Genomic DNA, 16,967 nt, shown 5'->3' on the forward strand with positions numbered 1-16,967 from the left:
GCATTAAACTATGAGGAAAGTAACACAAGAAAATGTTCTTAAAATGTCAACCCTTCCCCTTGTGTCTGCAAACTGTCCCTCTCATATTTGTTGCTTTTTCCAAGAAGCTGAACAGAAGAGCAGTTGTCACTTTCAGGAAATGTTTGACTGAACTTGTGCTACGTTTCTTGGGAATGTGGGTGGAAACAAACAAACACGGAGGATTGTGTTAAAAAAAACAAAGACAGATTTATGACTGTCTTAAAAAAATCTGGACTGATGAGGGGAAATTTAAAAATCTTTATAAGAGAGGAGTAAAACTTCCTGGTAGTAAGATATATTACTCTGTTAAAAGAAACAGTGGGTGTGTGGGAAAATTTAAGGAGAAAGATGAAATTAGATTTAGTGGTACAAGTTTAAATTGTAGTATTAATTGAACAGTAAAGCATCCTACAAGACTCAGAGTGGTCAATCACAAGAAACAATAGAGTATACAATTATTGACATGTCAAGAAGACATTCCCCAGTGCAAGTCTCATTAGCTGACAGTACAGCTGAGTTACAGCAGGTGGCGACAACGAGCTGGATTCCTCTAGTGGCGCAGGAGAAGAAGTGCAAACTGTTAGCTACAAGGCAGGTGACAGAAACTTACATCTTTCTCTTTTCATATTTCTTCTAAATATGCTGTGCAATCATTTAAAGAATTTGGGTAACAATGCTGAGCTACAGATTAGACATTGAAGACGTGGTTGAAACGTGTTGAAAGGTTTAACCAGCCGAAGTAGCTTGAGTTAGCATCTATTTTGTAGCAACTGCTAACTGATATGAGTTTTCAGTTGTTTTTAATAAGACACAAAAGATGTTTTACTGAACTATGCTTAACTTAATATAGTGCCGATTTCTTACGAGACGTTTCTGTGTGTTTAGATAGAAATGAGCGGTGAATGTTTGATATTGATGAACTTGTGTTTCGCTAGGAGTTCAAATGAACGATGGATCAGAAGATTCCTTATGATGACTACCAGCTGCCAGTGGTTTTCCTGCCTTCATATGAAAATCCACCGGCTTGGATTCCTCCTCAGGAGGTAAGACGAGACATAAACTATTCTGGTCAAATCTCGTCTGTAGGGGAAGATCTGTGGACCGCAATAAACACAAGACTTTAGTTTCGTAGTGTCTTGTGACAGTACATTTGAATAACATTAAAAAGTTCATTTATTTGAGTCATCTTGTCACATCGATTCATTTCACATATACAGTGATATGTTTTAAGCGTTTATTCGTGTTTCATTTAGAGGATTATGACTTGCAACTAATGAAAATACAAAATTTTATTTCTGAAAGAATATCACATATTAGCAATAATAAAAAAAGGCTGACAAAAGAAGAATGCTACGTGAAAAACAGTAATTAAAAACAAACACAGAGCTTTGGTTTTCCTTCAGGCCAAAAAGCTTTAATGGTACACAGTTTGTACTTCAAGAAGTTCCAAATTGAGTGTTTTACTTGCTTATTGTGCCATTTTACAATACTAATATGTTTTTTATTAAAACTACAACTCTTTTACTTTCCAAGTTTGAACCTTGGTTATTCAGTAGTTTCTTATTTTCTTTGTTTATTTGCATGGAGACAAATGTTAAGTCTAAGCAAAGACTTTTATAGCATTAGCTAGTTTGCAATGCATGTCCCCACATGGACCTTAAATAACATAAAACAATTTAAAAGATAGCAAAGCAACATGTCAGGATAAAATATCATACACAATATAAATCATAACATTAACCTAAAACTGCATACAGATTTTTAAATCTGACACCTTTTCTTCTGTTTGTGAAAATTAATAATAAAATTATGTTACAGAAATACGACTAAATTTAGTAGTAGTTCCCAAGTGCTTATTGTGCAGAATCTTAAACGACTTTATCCTTTTTGCTTTTGTCATGCAGTGAGACAAGTATATTATTCTGATTTTACGTGGTTACTTAGTTCAGCTGTTGGCTAGAGTACTTTATTTAACAGATGTTTCCCTCATACTGTATATTACTAAGTGTAATTTTAAAACTGTGTTACCTTACAAAGAGTGATGGATGAAGTGTTTAACACAAAGACTTGCTGTCTTTTCCAATCTGAAATATTTGCAAACTACCAAAGCTGTCGCTCTTGTAAGTAAGAAAACCGTGTAGGAGCCCAAAGGAACGGTAGGATACAGAATTTTGCCAAGAGCTAATTTTTACAGTACTGGTTTAAAAAAATAGCCCTTTGCCCAGCTGCTAAACCGAAAGAAAATAACTGGTTTCTGATTTTAGCAGGCTACCAGAGCATGGCCAGCTACAATTACAGCCCCTGGGGAATAATTAGGGATCTGAAGATTGGAAAAGGACATGCGGATTATTTACTGTCCAGGCCACAATTATTTTCCTTGACAGGAAGGCAGTGACACTAACCATCAGCAGCAACGCCATTTTCCAACCTATATGATATAGCATAAGGATGTTTTATTGAAGAAGAACCTTATGATAAATTTATTTAATTTATATGTAAACACATCAGAGCTTATGTTTTTTATTTCCTTTATAAGAGTTTTATTACCTTCTATCTCTTTGTATACAGCGTTGCTGTTTCTTTTGTAGTTCGTGTCCAAGGATTTACTACAAAATTACAGAAAATCTTTGTTTTGAAACATTAAAAAAGCCTAGAGCTTCACAAATTCAGTCAAACCACATATTGCATAAGTCCATTTGTAATTTAAAGGAAAATTAAAGTGGAGAAAAGCACAAGTTATTAAGTTGGTCAAATAAAAATACTGAAATGAACTAAAATAAAGTTGATTTGAACCAGTAGCAGGGAAGCATCAGTTCCTAAAATTCAACAGTATATCATCTGAAAGACAAGTTTCTCCATCAACTTGGAAATAAAAGTCAACTTTTAAATGGGTCTTCTGCCATGAAGACGTGTTTAAAACAAAGCTTTCACTTAGTGAGAAGGAAATCTGTCAAAGGAAAAAGTTGTTTGTTTATAAATTGTTGACAGTTTCAGCTAAGAAAGAAAAAGACAAACTCAAAATATTCAAATACAGACGGACCAAAGGCAGGAGCGATGTTGTATGACCTGACACATAGGAAACAATATTTGTTTTGCTGCTTCAGTTCAGTATTTAGAAGTCATCTAACTTTAACCTTTTGCTGAAAGTATGACAATCTCTTCAGTTATGATTGCATCAGAAAGCTGCTGAACTCATTAGTAAGGATGTACAGACAGGCTTAACAACGTTTTCTCCGGGTTGAGTAACATTTTTACAAAGACGGTAACGTTAACAGATGATGGTAGCTGATTATCTTGAATGTCCTGCTTAGACTTGTTCATTACACATTTACAGTTAAATCAGTTAACAGGGTTAGTCTTGTAATGCTACTCTTTTAACTAAAGTGTCTGTTTTATAAATGTTTTTAAATTAAATTTACATCAATCATTTTGTAACTATAATTGTGTGATTAAAATTTATATATGTGCTCAGTAAGATTTTTTTAAGTTGATTATTCCATTTTATCCTAATTTAAAAGTAGATTTTCTTAATATTTGTTGGATTTACCTTTTACTCTGTACTTGACTTTTCTTCATCACGTTTTCACACAATAGTTTGCTGGAATTTTGACCCATTTCTCCTGACAGAACTGCTGTAACTGAGTCCGATTTGTAGACTGCCTCGCTCACACACATTATCAGCTAGAGTAAAATTATTACTGTAAATAAATTAAAAAATACTGACTTTGACTTTCACACAAACACACATTCATCTCTAGGATACAGAGCCAGTCTCTTTCCTTAACAATGTGATGGCACCAAGTGTGGGCATTTATTGTTCATAGTAAAAAACTAAAGTGACAGTTTTATTGGACATTTTTGTTTCACTATTTGTTCTGCAAGAGCGTCAATAAATATCAGTAAATTAAAAAATATATGATTAAGTGGAGTTATTGTGTGCAGGTTAGTGATATAAATGTAACTTTTTTGAGTAAGTTGCATCACGTTTCAAAATAAATATTTTTCAAGAACGTTATTTGTGTTTGTGACGTTACGAATATTGTGCAGTCACAGCCATAGATACCTGGAAAATAAGTAGTAATTTTTTTTTTAATCATAATTTTATAAGTATTACAATAGTACCAAAAATATTACAATAAATTTTAAGTCCATATTGCCCATCCCTACCTGGCACAAATATTTTTATGCTGTTTACTTTTCCACATTTATCTCTGAACAGATAAACTCAGCACCTTCAAGCATCTCAAATTACTCTTAAGAATGAAACAGATCTCTACTTTCTCTGCTATCTTTACTGATTTATTTTTATTTCCCCATGATGACTCACAAGAAATCAGTTTGTTGAGATTTTGGCTTAAAATACACCAGTTTAAATGTTAATTTACCTCAAAAACGTCCGACTTAAATGAGAAATTCTCTTATTATTCTAGCATATAGCAACTGTTTTAGCTGTCACACCATGCATGTAAGTTTCTGGGCTTCACTGTGTATTTCTTGGTTCCTTGTCAGAGGGTTCATCACTCAGACTACAACAACGAGCTCACCCAGTTCCTCCCTCGCACCGTCGTGTTGAAGAAACCTCCAGGAGCCCAGCTGGGTTTTAACATCCGAGGAGGCAAGGCATCGCAACTAGGAATCTTTATATCCAAGGTGTGTGCAGGTGTAGTTAGCATGCCTCCTAAACTTTTATTTTGTTTTTGAAAGACCTATATATTGTGGTAATAAATAATATTTTGTCTTTTGTGGCGTCAGGTAGTCCCAGATTCAGACGCCCACAGAGCAGGACTGCAGGAAGGAGATCAAGTTCTCTCTGTGAATGATGTGGATTTCCAAGACATAGAGCACTCGAGAGTAAGTCACAGCAGAACCAGTGAAAGTTAAAGTTAATTCATCACAGTATTTACTTTGTTTAGCAACTCAGAAGGTAGGGAGACTCTGAAATGTGTTGTTGCAGTTTTTGTGCATTTTTCGACACATTATCTGGTCTGAATTGTCTACTGGTTCAGCTGCAACTTATTTGGATTATCATCTCACTGCTTAGGTTTGACAAAAGTATTATATACTTGTAAAAGTATATAATACTTTTATAGGTATTTAGACTTACAAAAGTCTAAATACATTTTATTTAGACTAAAGTGTAAAATCTAATGTTTCTAGTATATGTTTCTTTCATTTTTACAGAAAAATTTCACCTGTAAATATTCCATAAAACAGAAGTCGAATACTTGTTGTCCATACTTCAAAATGGGAAAGAGAAGAAAACGGGCCATTTAAGTAATATAAATAAGTAATTTAAGTAATTTTTATATATAAATTATCAACTGGCTGTAAAAAAAACTAAATGACTAGAATCCTAAATTTTCCCATTTCTAATTAAAAAATCAAAACAACTGGAACACCCAGTGAGGATAGTGAGGGAGGCAAAGGTTCAAAACTACGACATAGTAGTACAGCAGTGTAGTTAGGAAAAAATGAGTAAATTTCTACCAAAAAAATTACAGAAATTTTCTAGAAAAAATAAGGACATTTGAGTTTGAAATGTTGAAAATTTGCTAGAAAAAACTTAGAAACTAGAAACTAAAAGTTTTTCTTTCTCAAACATTTCTGAGATCAACCTAAAACAAAAGATGTTTAGTAAATTTTTTGACTGTTCAAAAAATGAGTGTAGTTTGTTTTTTTGAGGTTTATCTCAAAAGTAGACTTTTTTGTTGCTGTTTTTGTATATCTACAATTGCCCCGTCATACAAAGCTCATTCCTAGAGACTCGTGGTGAAATTTTGATATGAGATTGTGAGGATAGAAGATCATTGTTTGTAAATGTTAATAGAAAGTGAGCTGTGACTAAGCTTACTTCCTGTAAGCTTCTGTTCTGTTTAAGCACGTTACATTTTAAAAGTTTGAGGAACGAGTAGTGCAAGTCGTGAAATAAATCACCAGTCGCTGATGACGTTTGTCGCCCTCTTTAGGCGGTAGAGATTCTGAAGACCGCTCGGGAAATTGTGATGAAGGTTCGCTTCTTTCCTTACAGTAAGTGTTTTGTTTCATAAATACAAACAAAGGCGTGTTTACAGGTTTGGTTTGCCTGGTTTCATTCAGTGAATATTTTTGCAGGCTACAGGAGGAGTAAACAATTGACATTATCAGATAAAATGTGTTGAAAATCCTGTTGTGACACTGATCTAAGCTGTGATAACATAAATGCTTTTCTTTGTACTCCAACACATTTAACTATTAATTTGAACCCTATCCAGTCAACATGCTCTATCTTGTTTGGCTTAGATTAAATCTTCCATTTTCCTAACCTGTGAGAGCTTTATGTACCTTTTTCTGCATTTGAGTATTGAAAAGAAAAGTATATCTCAGGATTTCATGATTCTCAGCAGATATCATCCTGCTGTAACACCAGCGTACTAAGATCAAAATCTGTTGGATCTTAAAATGTTTCAAGGAGAAACACAGAAACGCTTTCCTGAATTATCTCACGATGATTGGTTTTTCAGCTGAATAATGGTTTTCTCTGTTCCTCCCATCAGACTACCAGAGGCAAAAGGAGAGAACTGTCCACTAGGTGGCAGCAGCGTTCCTAAAACACTTCATTCGACGTCATTTTCCTGCTCCTACAAGCACTCTACCACAGCTTCAAGATGACAGATTGTTGGTCTCATTCAAACTCCTCCATGTCGGGAAAATCCGTTCTCTGGTGTAGTGGTTAAAGGTGGTGAAATATTGTCAGATCTACTGCAATATTTGATAGTTTCTGCCACATTATAGTCCAATCATATAGGGTTATGCTTTGCATTTGAAAATGTATCATTTTAATCTCAATTATTGATTTTTAAAAAAGGTTTTTAATGTAATTTAGTATTGATAATGTCTCATCTATGTTTAATAGCATTTTGAAGTCTGAAATGGTACAGATTAGAGCACTAATCTTGACATTAGACACTAAAACATAACATTAAAACACTGACGGATGTAATTTCTGGGGACATTAACTGTAAGAGCAAATTGTGCAAGACTTCTGATACATTTTAAATATTTCTGTGTCACTTTACAAGTTTTTGAGTATTTATCAAATATTGTAATTGTGTATGAAATTATAAAAACTGTAAATATGAATACTAATTTTAACATTATGCCATTTTTGTACAGTTTTTTCATTCAAGATATATGAACAAATTCAGGGGCCAAAAGGTTAACATCGCTTCATGAGACATTGTTATCCTTTTATTATGAAATGTCCTTAATAAAATAAAACATTGTTTGAGAATTTCAGTGCATTGCGTGTTTAACTACGTTCATCTTAAGTATTGATGTCGATGTCACTTCCTTATGTTTCCCTGGAGGATGTTGACATGAACAATCAGGTGTCGGTAACAGCCCAGGTAATTATGACATGGCAGGAATTCATGACAAATGAGCCAATTAATTAGATGGTAGATATTTTAACAGGGAACAAATATTGTAACTTATTTAGTACTTAGTAGTGAGCCTCTTTTCCTCTTTGAGACAATGTAAAGTAAAATTCTCCTCCACACAAGGTGTGCACTGACCTGTTATCTGATCAAACTACACATTCCTAAAATTTTTCTTTTTTCTAGCTCATCCAAGTTTTCAACTTTATTCCTTAAAGCAGGGGTTCGAACTCCAGTCCTCAAGGGCCGCTGTCCTGCAGTTTTTAGATGTGATACAGGTACAAAACACTGGAATGAAATGGCTTAATTACCCTTTTCTTGTGTAGATCAGTTCTCCAGAGCATTAATGACCTAATTATTCTATTCAGGTGTGGTGCAGCAGAGGCACATCTAAAAGTTGCAGGGCACCGGCCCTCCAGAGTTTCACACCTGTGCCTTCAAGCATACTTCTACATGTTTTTTCTTCAGCAGTGGAGTTTTGTGCAGTGCGGCTGCAGAAATTAAGTGATACTTGCAGGTTCAGAAATGCATTTTTAACAAATTGTGTTATGTTGTTACCCAGCATTGCATGCTTTATGTGCCAAACCGTCAGTAAGATGCAGGACTGATTTAAATACTTGAAAACTGTTGTACATAGTTTGTGGAATAATTTTTGATTTCTTTGTAGATTAATTGGATTTATACCAGCATTTGTTAATATCAATAGAAACATACAAACAAAAATGTTTGCCACACACTGTACCAAGAAACACTGTTCATTACATAAAATACAGAAGTTTGCCAAGCATTTGTACAAACTTTTATTAAAAGGTTTGTGTAATTTTAGGTTCATCATTTAAACTCGACTCATGATGACTTGACGTTTTTCATAAATGCAACGTGGTACATAAAAGATGAATGACCACGGCTGAAAGCTTTTCTGTGCACTGGAAGAACCGGCACCAGATCTGAAAACGAACTGGTTTGTTCCAGAACGAGTCGCAGAACTCGTTCCACTCGGTCTGTAGAGAAACCGACCCGATAAGAGGAATCCAGTCAATAGTAGAGATCACTATGGAATGTCAAGCTTTGTTAGCTTTATTTTTAAAAAGTCGACCTGAAATATTCTGAGAACATTAAAAAAACCTTCAGCCAAACAGGCGTCATTACAATCGTGGCTTCATCAGTTTAGTGTAATAAATAAATACAATAAAGTTCCCATCATGGTTTCAACCATTCTCAAATGGTTAACCAACATTGCTATTTACATCAAATGTTTCTCTTTGAGGGAATGGCTGGCATATGTTACTCCATTGCACTTCATTTGATTGCACAACTTCTTCATTACACATTGAAAGGGACAAATCCAACCATCAATAATTAACTTCTACATAGTATCTTCCTGAAAAACTGCCAAATTTCTGTCAACATACTAACATGAAACCTGCGTTGTATCATTTTAACTGGCCATATGCATGAGTTTGGAAAATAAAGAAAGGCTCTGAGGTTCTAACAGAAAGCTGCATTTTAGGAATTAAGACTGAGCATGGTCTAATTTTTAGTTGACAGACACCAAAAATATGCCAGTATTTAACAGTTGTACTCCATTTCCTTTCACATTAAGCCTTGTGATTTTTTTTCATAGGTAGAAAATAAATACCCTGGCCAAAGACCCGTTGTGTTGTACTTCTTTAAAAATATCCACCACCTCTGTTCCTGTACACAAGCTTGGATTCAAAGAGGTGAATGGTACCTTGATCTGAGCTCTTTTTTGCATTAAGACATTTGTAAACACTTCATACTCCTGTAAGGCACACTGATCGAAAACTGAAGGATTTAGTTGACATCGCAGAAAGCTGGGAGTCTTAAAGTCTCTCTTAAAAAAATCACTATACACAGGTCACCCCCAATCTCTCTTTTCGGCCACCTTTCCTTTATTACTGTGAGACTTTTAGCTGCTGTCTTCAGCGTCCTGACCGTCCAGTTTGGAGCTTTCATCCACGTTTTCGAGAGAGTCCGCTCTCTGTATGGACAGGACGGCAGGGTCTATGTAGGGGAGCTTGTTCTGCTTCGGGTTGAGCCAGGCCTTCACGTCGGGAGAGTTCTTCTTTTTCCACGCTGGGTAGTTCTTTCCCGCCTGGTGCACGCTACCCAACACCTGGAAAGATAAGAATGGCTGCTTTATGACTGAAACGATTTTTGCCACACCTCCACTCTCAGCAAACATTGCTCAAGATAAAAAGGTTTACATATATCACTGCGACAGATTATATTGAAGGTGGCTTAGTCAAACGTGAAAGATTGTGAGAAACTCACTCTTTCACCAAGTGGAAACGTTATGGGGAAAACAATTAAACATATTCTAACTGGTTTTAAAACTGTGCAAAAGGCAAAAATAAAACTCATAAAGCAGCCAGTATTTATATATTTGGCTGCTTTGTAACATTGTCTCTTTTTGATCAAAGAAATACAAAACAAATAGATTTGAAGGCTTTCACTCTGATTCCACACACATAAAACATTTACCTCACATAAACTTTACCAAATATTTCACTAGCCAACTAGAAAGACACGATTCAAAAACTTATTGCATATACTTTTATTTTGGAACTTATTTTCATTGTTTATGGTTCTGATCCCATAAACAATGATATGATCCCCATTTATCAGATCATGTCAATCCTTATGAAAGATAAAAAACTGACCTCTGATCAAACCAAATTAATGGAGCAGCAGTAAACCACATTTCCTTACAGTACAGTTTACTTATAGTAGACTGTGATTAGATCAAAGGACCTGAATCAGTTTTCAAATTAAGTTGAGAATATCCACATTACAAGCAAGAACTGATGCAAGGTCATTATATTTGCATACCCAACTTTTTTTGGTAGACCAAAAGTTTAAAATAAGAAAGAAATGTAAAGAGGAGAAGGACTAGCTTTGAGGGTTTGCAGAAGTATGACTTATGGTTCGTACTACATGTCCAGTTTCTCTGGCCAAAACTTTGGAAGTTCAAAATTGTCCTGGGACAGAATGACCAGCAATTGGCTTTGTTGGTTATTAAGGAAGTATGTGATACAATCATTGGAAAATCTCTTGTTTTCATACCCAAAACTTGTGTAGAAAACAATTAACACTCCTAATGAATTGAGTATCAAAGTGCATAAATGTTTTCTGATTTATCTTTCTACTGATTTTCTGTTTTGTCTCTGCTAGTATTACAACTAGACTGAAGTTGACATCATTTTTGTTTTTACTTCAGTGTTTTTCATGCTAGCTATGACACCCAAGCTCCCAAGCACACAAAATGCATTGTTTGCTTATTTTATGATTTTACTGTACCAAACAACCTAGATTTTGTATCAGCTCCCGTTCAAAGTATAATGTCTACTGTCCTCGGAAAGGGGACGCTTGTAGCTCTGCATTTCTGTTTCGCTACAGGGCATAAGCAGCTGCAAGAACTTGTGAACGTGTCTCTAAATAGTTTCAATCGACTCAAGATCTGAAACCTGGGGAACGGGTTCTGCTGGGCGGCCAGGTAACACCTTGAGCTGAGATTCTCCTTTGTCAGCAGCAGCGGGTTTTACCTGGACAAGGCCCTTCAGTTGTGTTTCTATGGTTACCATTGTTGCTAGAGACACATGATTTAAGATAGTGAGGTCATGATCCGTTTAAATTTGTGGCAGAACTTACCCGAGGAGCGAGGACTTGGGATGCTTTGTTCACCACCCATTTTGGAAGAGAACCTTAAAGAAAAACACATAAATGAGATACAAATGTCTCTGAAAATGTTGTGTAAGGACTTTTTGGATCTGGCTTGGTGTTTTCTTACCTTTTGGGTCAGCTTGTGAAAGATAAATGAAAATACAGCTGTTTGGTCCTGTAGCTTTGACGTAATAACCAGTCAGGAGTGACACTGCTCTTACAATTTTGTTTTTTATCGGGAAGTCCTGCAAGCAAGACACAGAAAGTTGCAAAAATAGTGAGAAAAACAGATGCGTGTACATTAGATTAAGTTGTTTGGAGGAAGGTGCATACCGGGTGTTTGACAGAGAAGTTCATGACAATGTACTCATCCCCCTTCACCCGCCATGAACGCAGAGTCACTACGTCTCTGTTCTTTATCGGCTTTGGACAGCGCCCTGTATACGAAGGTGAAAAAGTAAAAACATAACATTTTCCATTAGTTTATCACTTTCACAGCCTTGGATCCACGTGTTGTGACAGTAAATAGGCTTGGGAAAGTCTGAACAGGAGCAACAGGTTTGTGGAAAGATTGAAAGCAGTGACGATGTCTCACACAGAATGCTATAAGTAGTGGTTTTAACTAAGAAAATAAAGAAATTCTAAAACTGTAAAGCAAAGCCTTCACTTTAAATTAACAGAAAGGATTACTCACATGAGTAGTAGCCCACATCCGCATTGTCAGTGAGCCGGGCGATGTCGTAACTCTCCATCATGTTGGTGTCCCATTCCTTACGGTACTGGCCGTCATGAATAACGTCGTACATGGTGGCAGCCGGCACATCTTCGATGCTCATTCTACACTGAAACAGGAACAGTGTTTACTAAAACGTATACTATGAAACATCTTTCTAAGCTTTTCATCTTCTACCTCACAAAGAAACAGAGTAATGGATAGGTGTACAAACATTACTAATAAATCAATAAACTAGTAAAGACATCTTATTGTGCCATAAATGTGTCTGTTCTCTTATCTTTTGGATTGCATATTACAGCTTGTACTTTAATGAAACTTTAGAGGCTATGTTCTGCAACTTGAAGATGCTTTTGTGGAACTTGCATGACATCCTCAAAAAACTTGCTTGTTCTTTATAAAGATAAATTGTTGGAACTTATCTGTACCTTTCATATAAACAGCATGCAACTTTCCTGGAACTTAAATGAACTTAAACTAGACTCACATTTAGCTTACCTGCTACCTACCTATAATTTCTTTGCAGCCACCATTGAACTTACCTGTAATTTAGGATGCTAAAAGTAGTAATAAGTTCCATAGAAACGCCAGGTGAGTTTCATTACAGATGCAACATTTCTGGCAAGTCCTATAAAATTTTCAGTAGAGCTCCTGGATACTAGACCATGTTTATTATTTACTCCTGCCCATTTTTGCTATGTACTTCATTTCTGAAGAGGATCTCAAAAGTTTGCTGATTTGAGAAACACTGAGGTACATTAGCTAACAATCTGGCCTAAACAGGAGAAAAACGTAATTACCATTAGCATTTAAAGTAACTTACCTTGATTTTATGGATTTTGGGTGAGTTGATCCCCCTGTCTGGAAGAACTTCGATCCAAACTTGCTTTCCACTATTGTCATATTTAACCAGCCAGTTCTCGGAGGCCAAACATTGCCTCTTGAAGTCCTCAAAAGCCCCCTCGTTGGGTAAAATACTCATTTTTGTCTAGTTTTGATTATAAAATAAATCTCAGTTCACTTCAGTCCAGTTTCGCCAGACGGTAAGGTTTGTACTGCGGCTACCTGTCTCTGCGTTGATGCGTTTATACGCACCAATCAAGTCGGGCAGGATTCCTGCGTTAATTCCTGCGCCATTCCTCTGAACAATGACAGCCTCTCCCTCTGACGTGAGAGCGCTTCCGGAATCCAGGTGTGCGTAAAAGGAGAAAAAAAGGCCAGGCCCCGCCCTAAAATACAGGTCTAAGCAACGTGCTAACAGCCGCCATTATTGAAACAATAAAACATATTTTCTCCAGGGGGAAACTAATACTGGAAGACTAGAAGAGACTTAGAATTGACAGCTAGATTCTTTAATTGTGTCGAGACTGTGGGGGCTTAACAGTGTGTGTGTGCGCGCGCGCGCGCGCGCGTGTGTGTGTGAGTGAGGATTACTCAAGGTTGATGGTTGATCACGACTTTTTTAAAAAGCAGGCGTACACTGAAAAAACAAATTATTAGAATTAACCAGTAAATTTACTCCTTCTAGTTTTAATACTTACTTAAAATGTGCTCAGTTCAAACACAATTTTAAGTTAGTGGTGTTGTTTCATTACATACATTTGTTAACGGTGGAAATCAAAGGAAGTGTTTTTGAATTACATTTTCACTAATCATATAAGACATAATTAAAGTCTGATAAACTCTAATAACACTATGATTTTGTTATAAAGACTTATTCTTCCCTTTAGTTTGGCTAAAAAAACTCATTTAGAGCCGACTTAATTTTTATGATAAATATCTACTGTAGCAATTTGTTGTCATTGTTTTAAAAAAAACACCTATATATCTATTTTTAGGTTTTTGGAATAAAGAAAAATCACTATACATTTTCTTCTATATGATATTTATGGGGAAAAATAAAATAAAAACCCAGTTAATTTCCAACCAAGTGGTAAGAAAAATAAATCTAAAAAAATTTACTGGTACTTTTAGTGATGTTTCACTGTAGAAATTCAATGCAATTATTCCATGAAAAACTACTAAATATTATTTTATCTGTATTTAAAAAATCTTATCACTTTTGTCAAGGTTATTAAAAGTCATTGTCAAAGGTCATTAAGAGTCAACGGTTGTGCACTCCTCCACTAGGATAGGAGCATACTTATTATTTCCAAGTCAGGATAAACATTGTTCAGATATTTCAAACCTACAAGTTAAAGCAATCAATACAAGACACATTTGATTAATATAAATACTTTCATAACTACAGCAGTGTAATCAATCATATTTCTATTTTCTTCCATCTGTTGTCTGTTTAAAAGAAACAAGAAAATGTTACGTAAATAGTAAAACTGCCTGATTTCAGGAAGGTAAATAACTGAACGACTACAGCTGTAATAATGATATTTATTACAACTAACCCACATTTGTCTGACTTTTTTTTGTTTACCATTAAGCAATGTCCCTAAAACACATTCTGACCGTTGTCATTGAGGACAGAGTTGGTTCAACTGGCCAAGTTTATAACCATCATTAATGCATGACACATGAAATATGATGCATTGCATCTAAATATTATTTTCTGATTGCAATATTACACATATTGACATTGCGATGCAATTTGATATATACTATGGAGCTTCATTAAATGGTAATGCATTTATTTAATTCATGCTAATGATGTGTCATGTAAACATTTTTCTCAACAACACCTGAATATATCTGCCGTTTACCCCGAGGCAAAAACTTCCTCTGGGTAAAAAAGATCAGTAGCTTGATTTCTTCTACACAGGAACTTTTTAACCACAAGTTATCCCAGTTTCAAATGGACCTCTATAAACATGTCAGCACATGAAATGAAAATATCAGCTGACTGAATCAACATATTCAGTAACATTTTAATCAAAATAAGCAAAAAATAAAGGAGTTAATTCTGTAGAACGTAACCACTGTTGGATATTATGGTTACAAACTTATATGTTTGGTTAGTTTTTTGTATTTTATTGACTTATAAAATCAACATCCCTATAAAATCTGTTTTTATTGTGTAAATTGGGCTGGAACTGTAAATAAAGCAAGGTCATTCCTCTGTCATTCTGTTGTACAATGAATCAGAAAAACTCCCAAATTACTAATCTGAACAACTTTTCTCTGGCTGCGTAAGAGTTATTCTAATAGATGGCAAATCATCGCTTCAGTTGTTGGCAGTCTCTAAAGACACTGAGCCTCTTATATGCATCAGCCGACTGCAAGCTCACAAGACAATTTACCCATTTTCTTTCTTTTGAAACAGGTGCATCGACTTATAAAAGTAAATAAAAGCATCTCCAACTTGATTCTGCCACCTTCATTGTCATTACTCTTAGAAAAATGCACATTTTTGGATGACTATCCGTAACTACTCACTACGTGTGTTTTTCAAAAACATGTATTCTAGGACACCTGTGATTTTATTACAAATTATATTGTTTAGCCAAAATACACATTTTCATTTTACAAGGCATGCTATTAAACATTTGCCAAAAGTTAGAACTAATGTACAGAAAGGAAATGTACTATTCTGTGCCGTACAACTATGGACTTTAATGACAACTTTAATGATAGTAAAAAATTAAGGGAGACATTAAACAATATTTCAGTAAAACCGCAAACAATGTAAGTTTCTGGTTTTGATTTGAATATATTACACTACAGTCAATTATGTACTTAGCCTAAAGTTACATGTATTCTGCCACGTTTTCTTCCATGTCTTGTTTTATATTTATTTCATTTGTAAAAACTGTTTTAGTGATGTAAATTATATGATGTGTGGACAACACTCTAACCCTATAAGAACAGTGGGCGCATTACTGCAGCTACATGTGGATCTAAACTAAACTAAACCGTTTTTCATCATGGAAATGAAACATGGTTGAGTCTGAGCTTTTTCTTCCATGGTTTGTGTGCAAACTGCAAACATGCTTCCTTCTTACCTCTCCTCTATAAAGGCCAGATTAGTGGAGTTCATGACTAACAGTCTTGCTTTCAGCTGTATTGCACTTCGTCATGGTCCCACGCTTTCACAAAGCTAATAGAGCAACTCATTCTTTCACAAATGTTTGTAGAAGAAGTCAGAATGTCAAGGAGCTGCGTTTTATCCCCACGCGGTTGTGGAAATGATCACCTGATTGAGGTGGTCTGGAATGGTGACTCAGTAATTTCAAAGCATATTGTTGTATTACAATAAGAACCCTTGATTTTCCAATCATTTGAGGAAAACCTCCTTACAGGTGACCTATTGTGCTTTCTTGAACAGGTCAGAATAGGTCTACAGGCTATACAAAACATGTTCATTACATTAGAACATTTTAGTTTGCTCAGTTCTGCCTGTTTTGAGCTAATTTCAGAATTAACTGTCTTTAGGGCGTCTTGTCACTTTAAATCTGCTGCTGGCCATGCCGACTACCTCAACGTTTACACTCGCATGTGAAAATGGCCTCAAACTGATGCACAGTTCTACAATTTCCCTCTGTGAAAAAGCATTAGTAGAGCCTCCTCCACAACCAAAGCAAAAAAAAACAAAACGCAGAAAGTGATTCTGAATGATAAGTTAACATCAAAACACTTGTCTTTTCCAGCAGCCATTGTACAGCACATACGGCAGTAAAACCAGTTCACCAGTGTTGAAACTCAGCTTGGGTTTCTAGATGACAGGCAAAACTCAGCTTGGGTTGCTAGGTAAAGGGTTGGGCTTCACTGGGCTTGCTAGGTGAGAACCAGTTTCCAGGTACCAAAAAAAAACCTTATTGCCAAAAACTGGCTGGAAGGGATTTTTTAAAGCTCCTAGGCTGCTGTTAGACCCAAGTCTCTACTTATTCAATTATACTTATGATATTTAAGTATGATGATGATACAATATTAGAGCTATATTAAAAGATGCATACAATTCATTTTGAAATAAAACATTTTAATGCTAAAAATGGGTAAAATGGGTCCTGGGTAGAACATATTTACATACAAATGTTAAATGCAATATCAACCTGCCAATTCGGACCAGAGATGGAAATTAGCAAGCTGGCTATAATCTCATGTATTTACATGTAAATGTTCAATAATAATTATTGTCCCAATAAACAAAAATAAAGTTGAAAATG

General features: G+C 35.4%; 2 protein-coding genes across 3 annotated transcripts; one reads left to right on the forward strand and one right to left on the reverse strand.

Moving 5' to 3' along the window:
• The first annotated feature begins 483 nt into the window (after positions 1-483).
• Positions 484-7,291, forward strand: pdzd11 (PDZ domain containing 11). Of its 2 annotated transcripts, none has more exons than XM_028009771.1 (6): positions 484-612; positions 957-1,064; positions 4,531-4,671; positions 4,774-4,872; positions 5,988-6,048; positions 6,555-7,291. In XM_028009771.1, exons 2-6 carry the CDS (start codon positions 972-974, stop codon positions 6,587-6,589), a joined length of 429 nt encoding a protein of 142 aa, XP_027865572.1. In that variant the 5' UTR covers positions 484-612; positions 957-971; the 3' UTR covers positions 6,590-7,291. The 2 variants fall into 2 exon arrangements, with proteins under 2 accessions (XP_027865572.1, XP_027865571.1); XM_028009770.1 differs by having other exon boundaries at positions 485-616.
• A 930-nt stretch (positions 7,292-8,221) lies between these two features.
• On the reverse strand, positions 8,222-12,999 carry stard14 (START domain containing 14). The gene is made up of 6 exons (XM_028008343.1): positions 12,677-12,999; positions 11,815-11,962; positions 11,454-11,557; positions 11,248-11,365; positions 11,109-11,161; positions 8,222-9,573 (listed from the first exon to the last, which is right to left on the reverse strand). Exons 1-6 carry the CDS (start codon positions 12,833-12,835, stop codon positions 9,367-9,369), a joined length of 789 nt encoding a protein of 262 aa, XP_027864144.1. The 5' UTR covers positions 12,836-12,999; the 3' UTR covers positions 8,222-9,366.
• Between the last annotated feature and the right edge of the window lie 3,968 nt (positions 13,000-16,967).

Source organism: Xiphophorus couchianus, chromosome 23, assembly GCF_001444195.1.
Source record: "Xiphophorus couchianus chromosome 23, X_couchianus-1.0, whole genome shotgun sequence".
Classification (NCBI taxonomy): domain Eukaryota; kingdom Metazoa; phylum Chordata; class Actinopteri; order Cyprinodontiformes; family Poeciliidae; genus Xiphophorus; species Xiphophorus couchianus.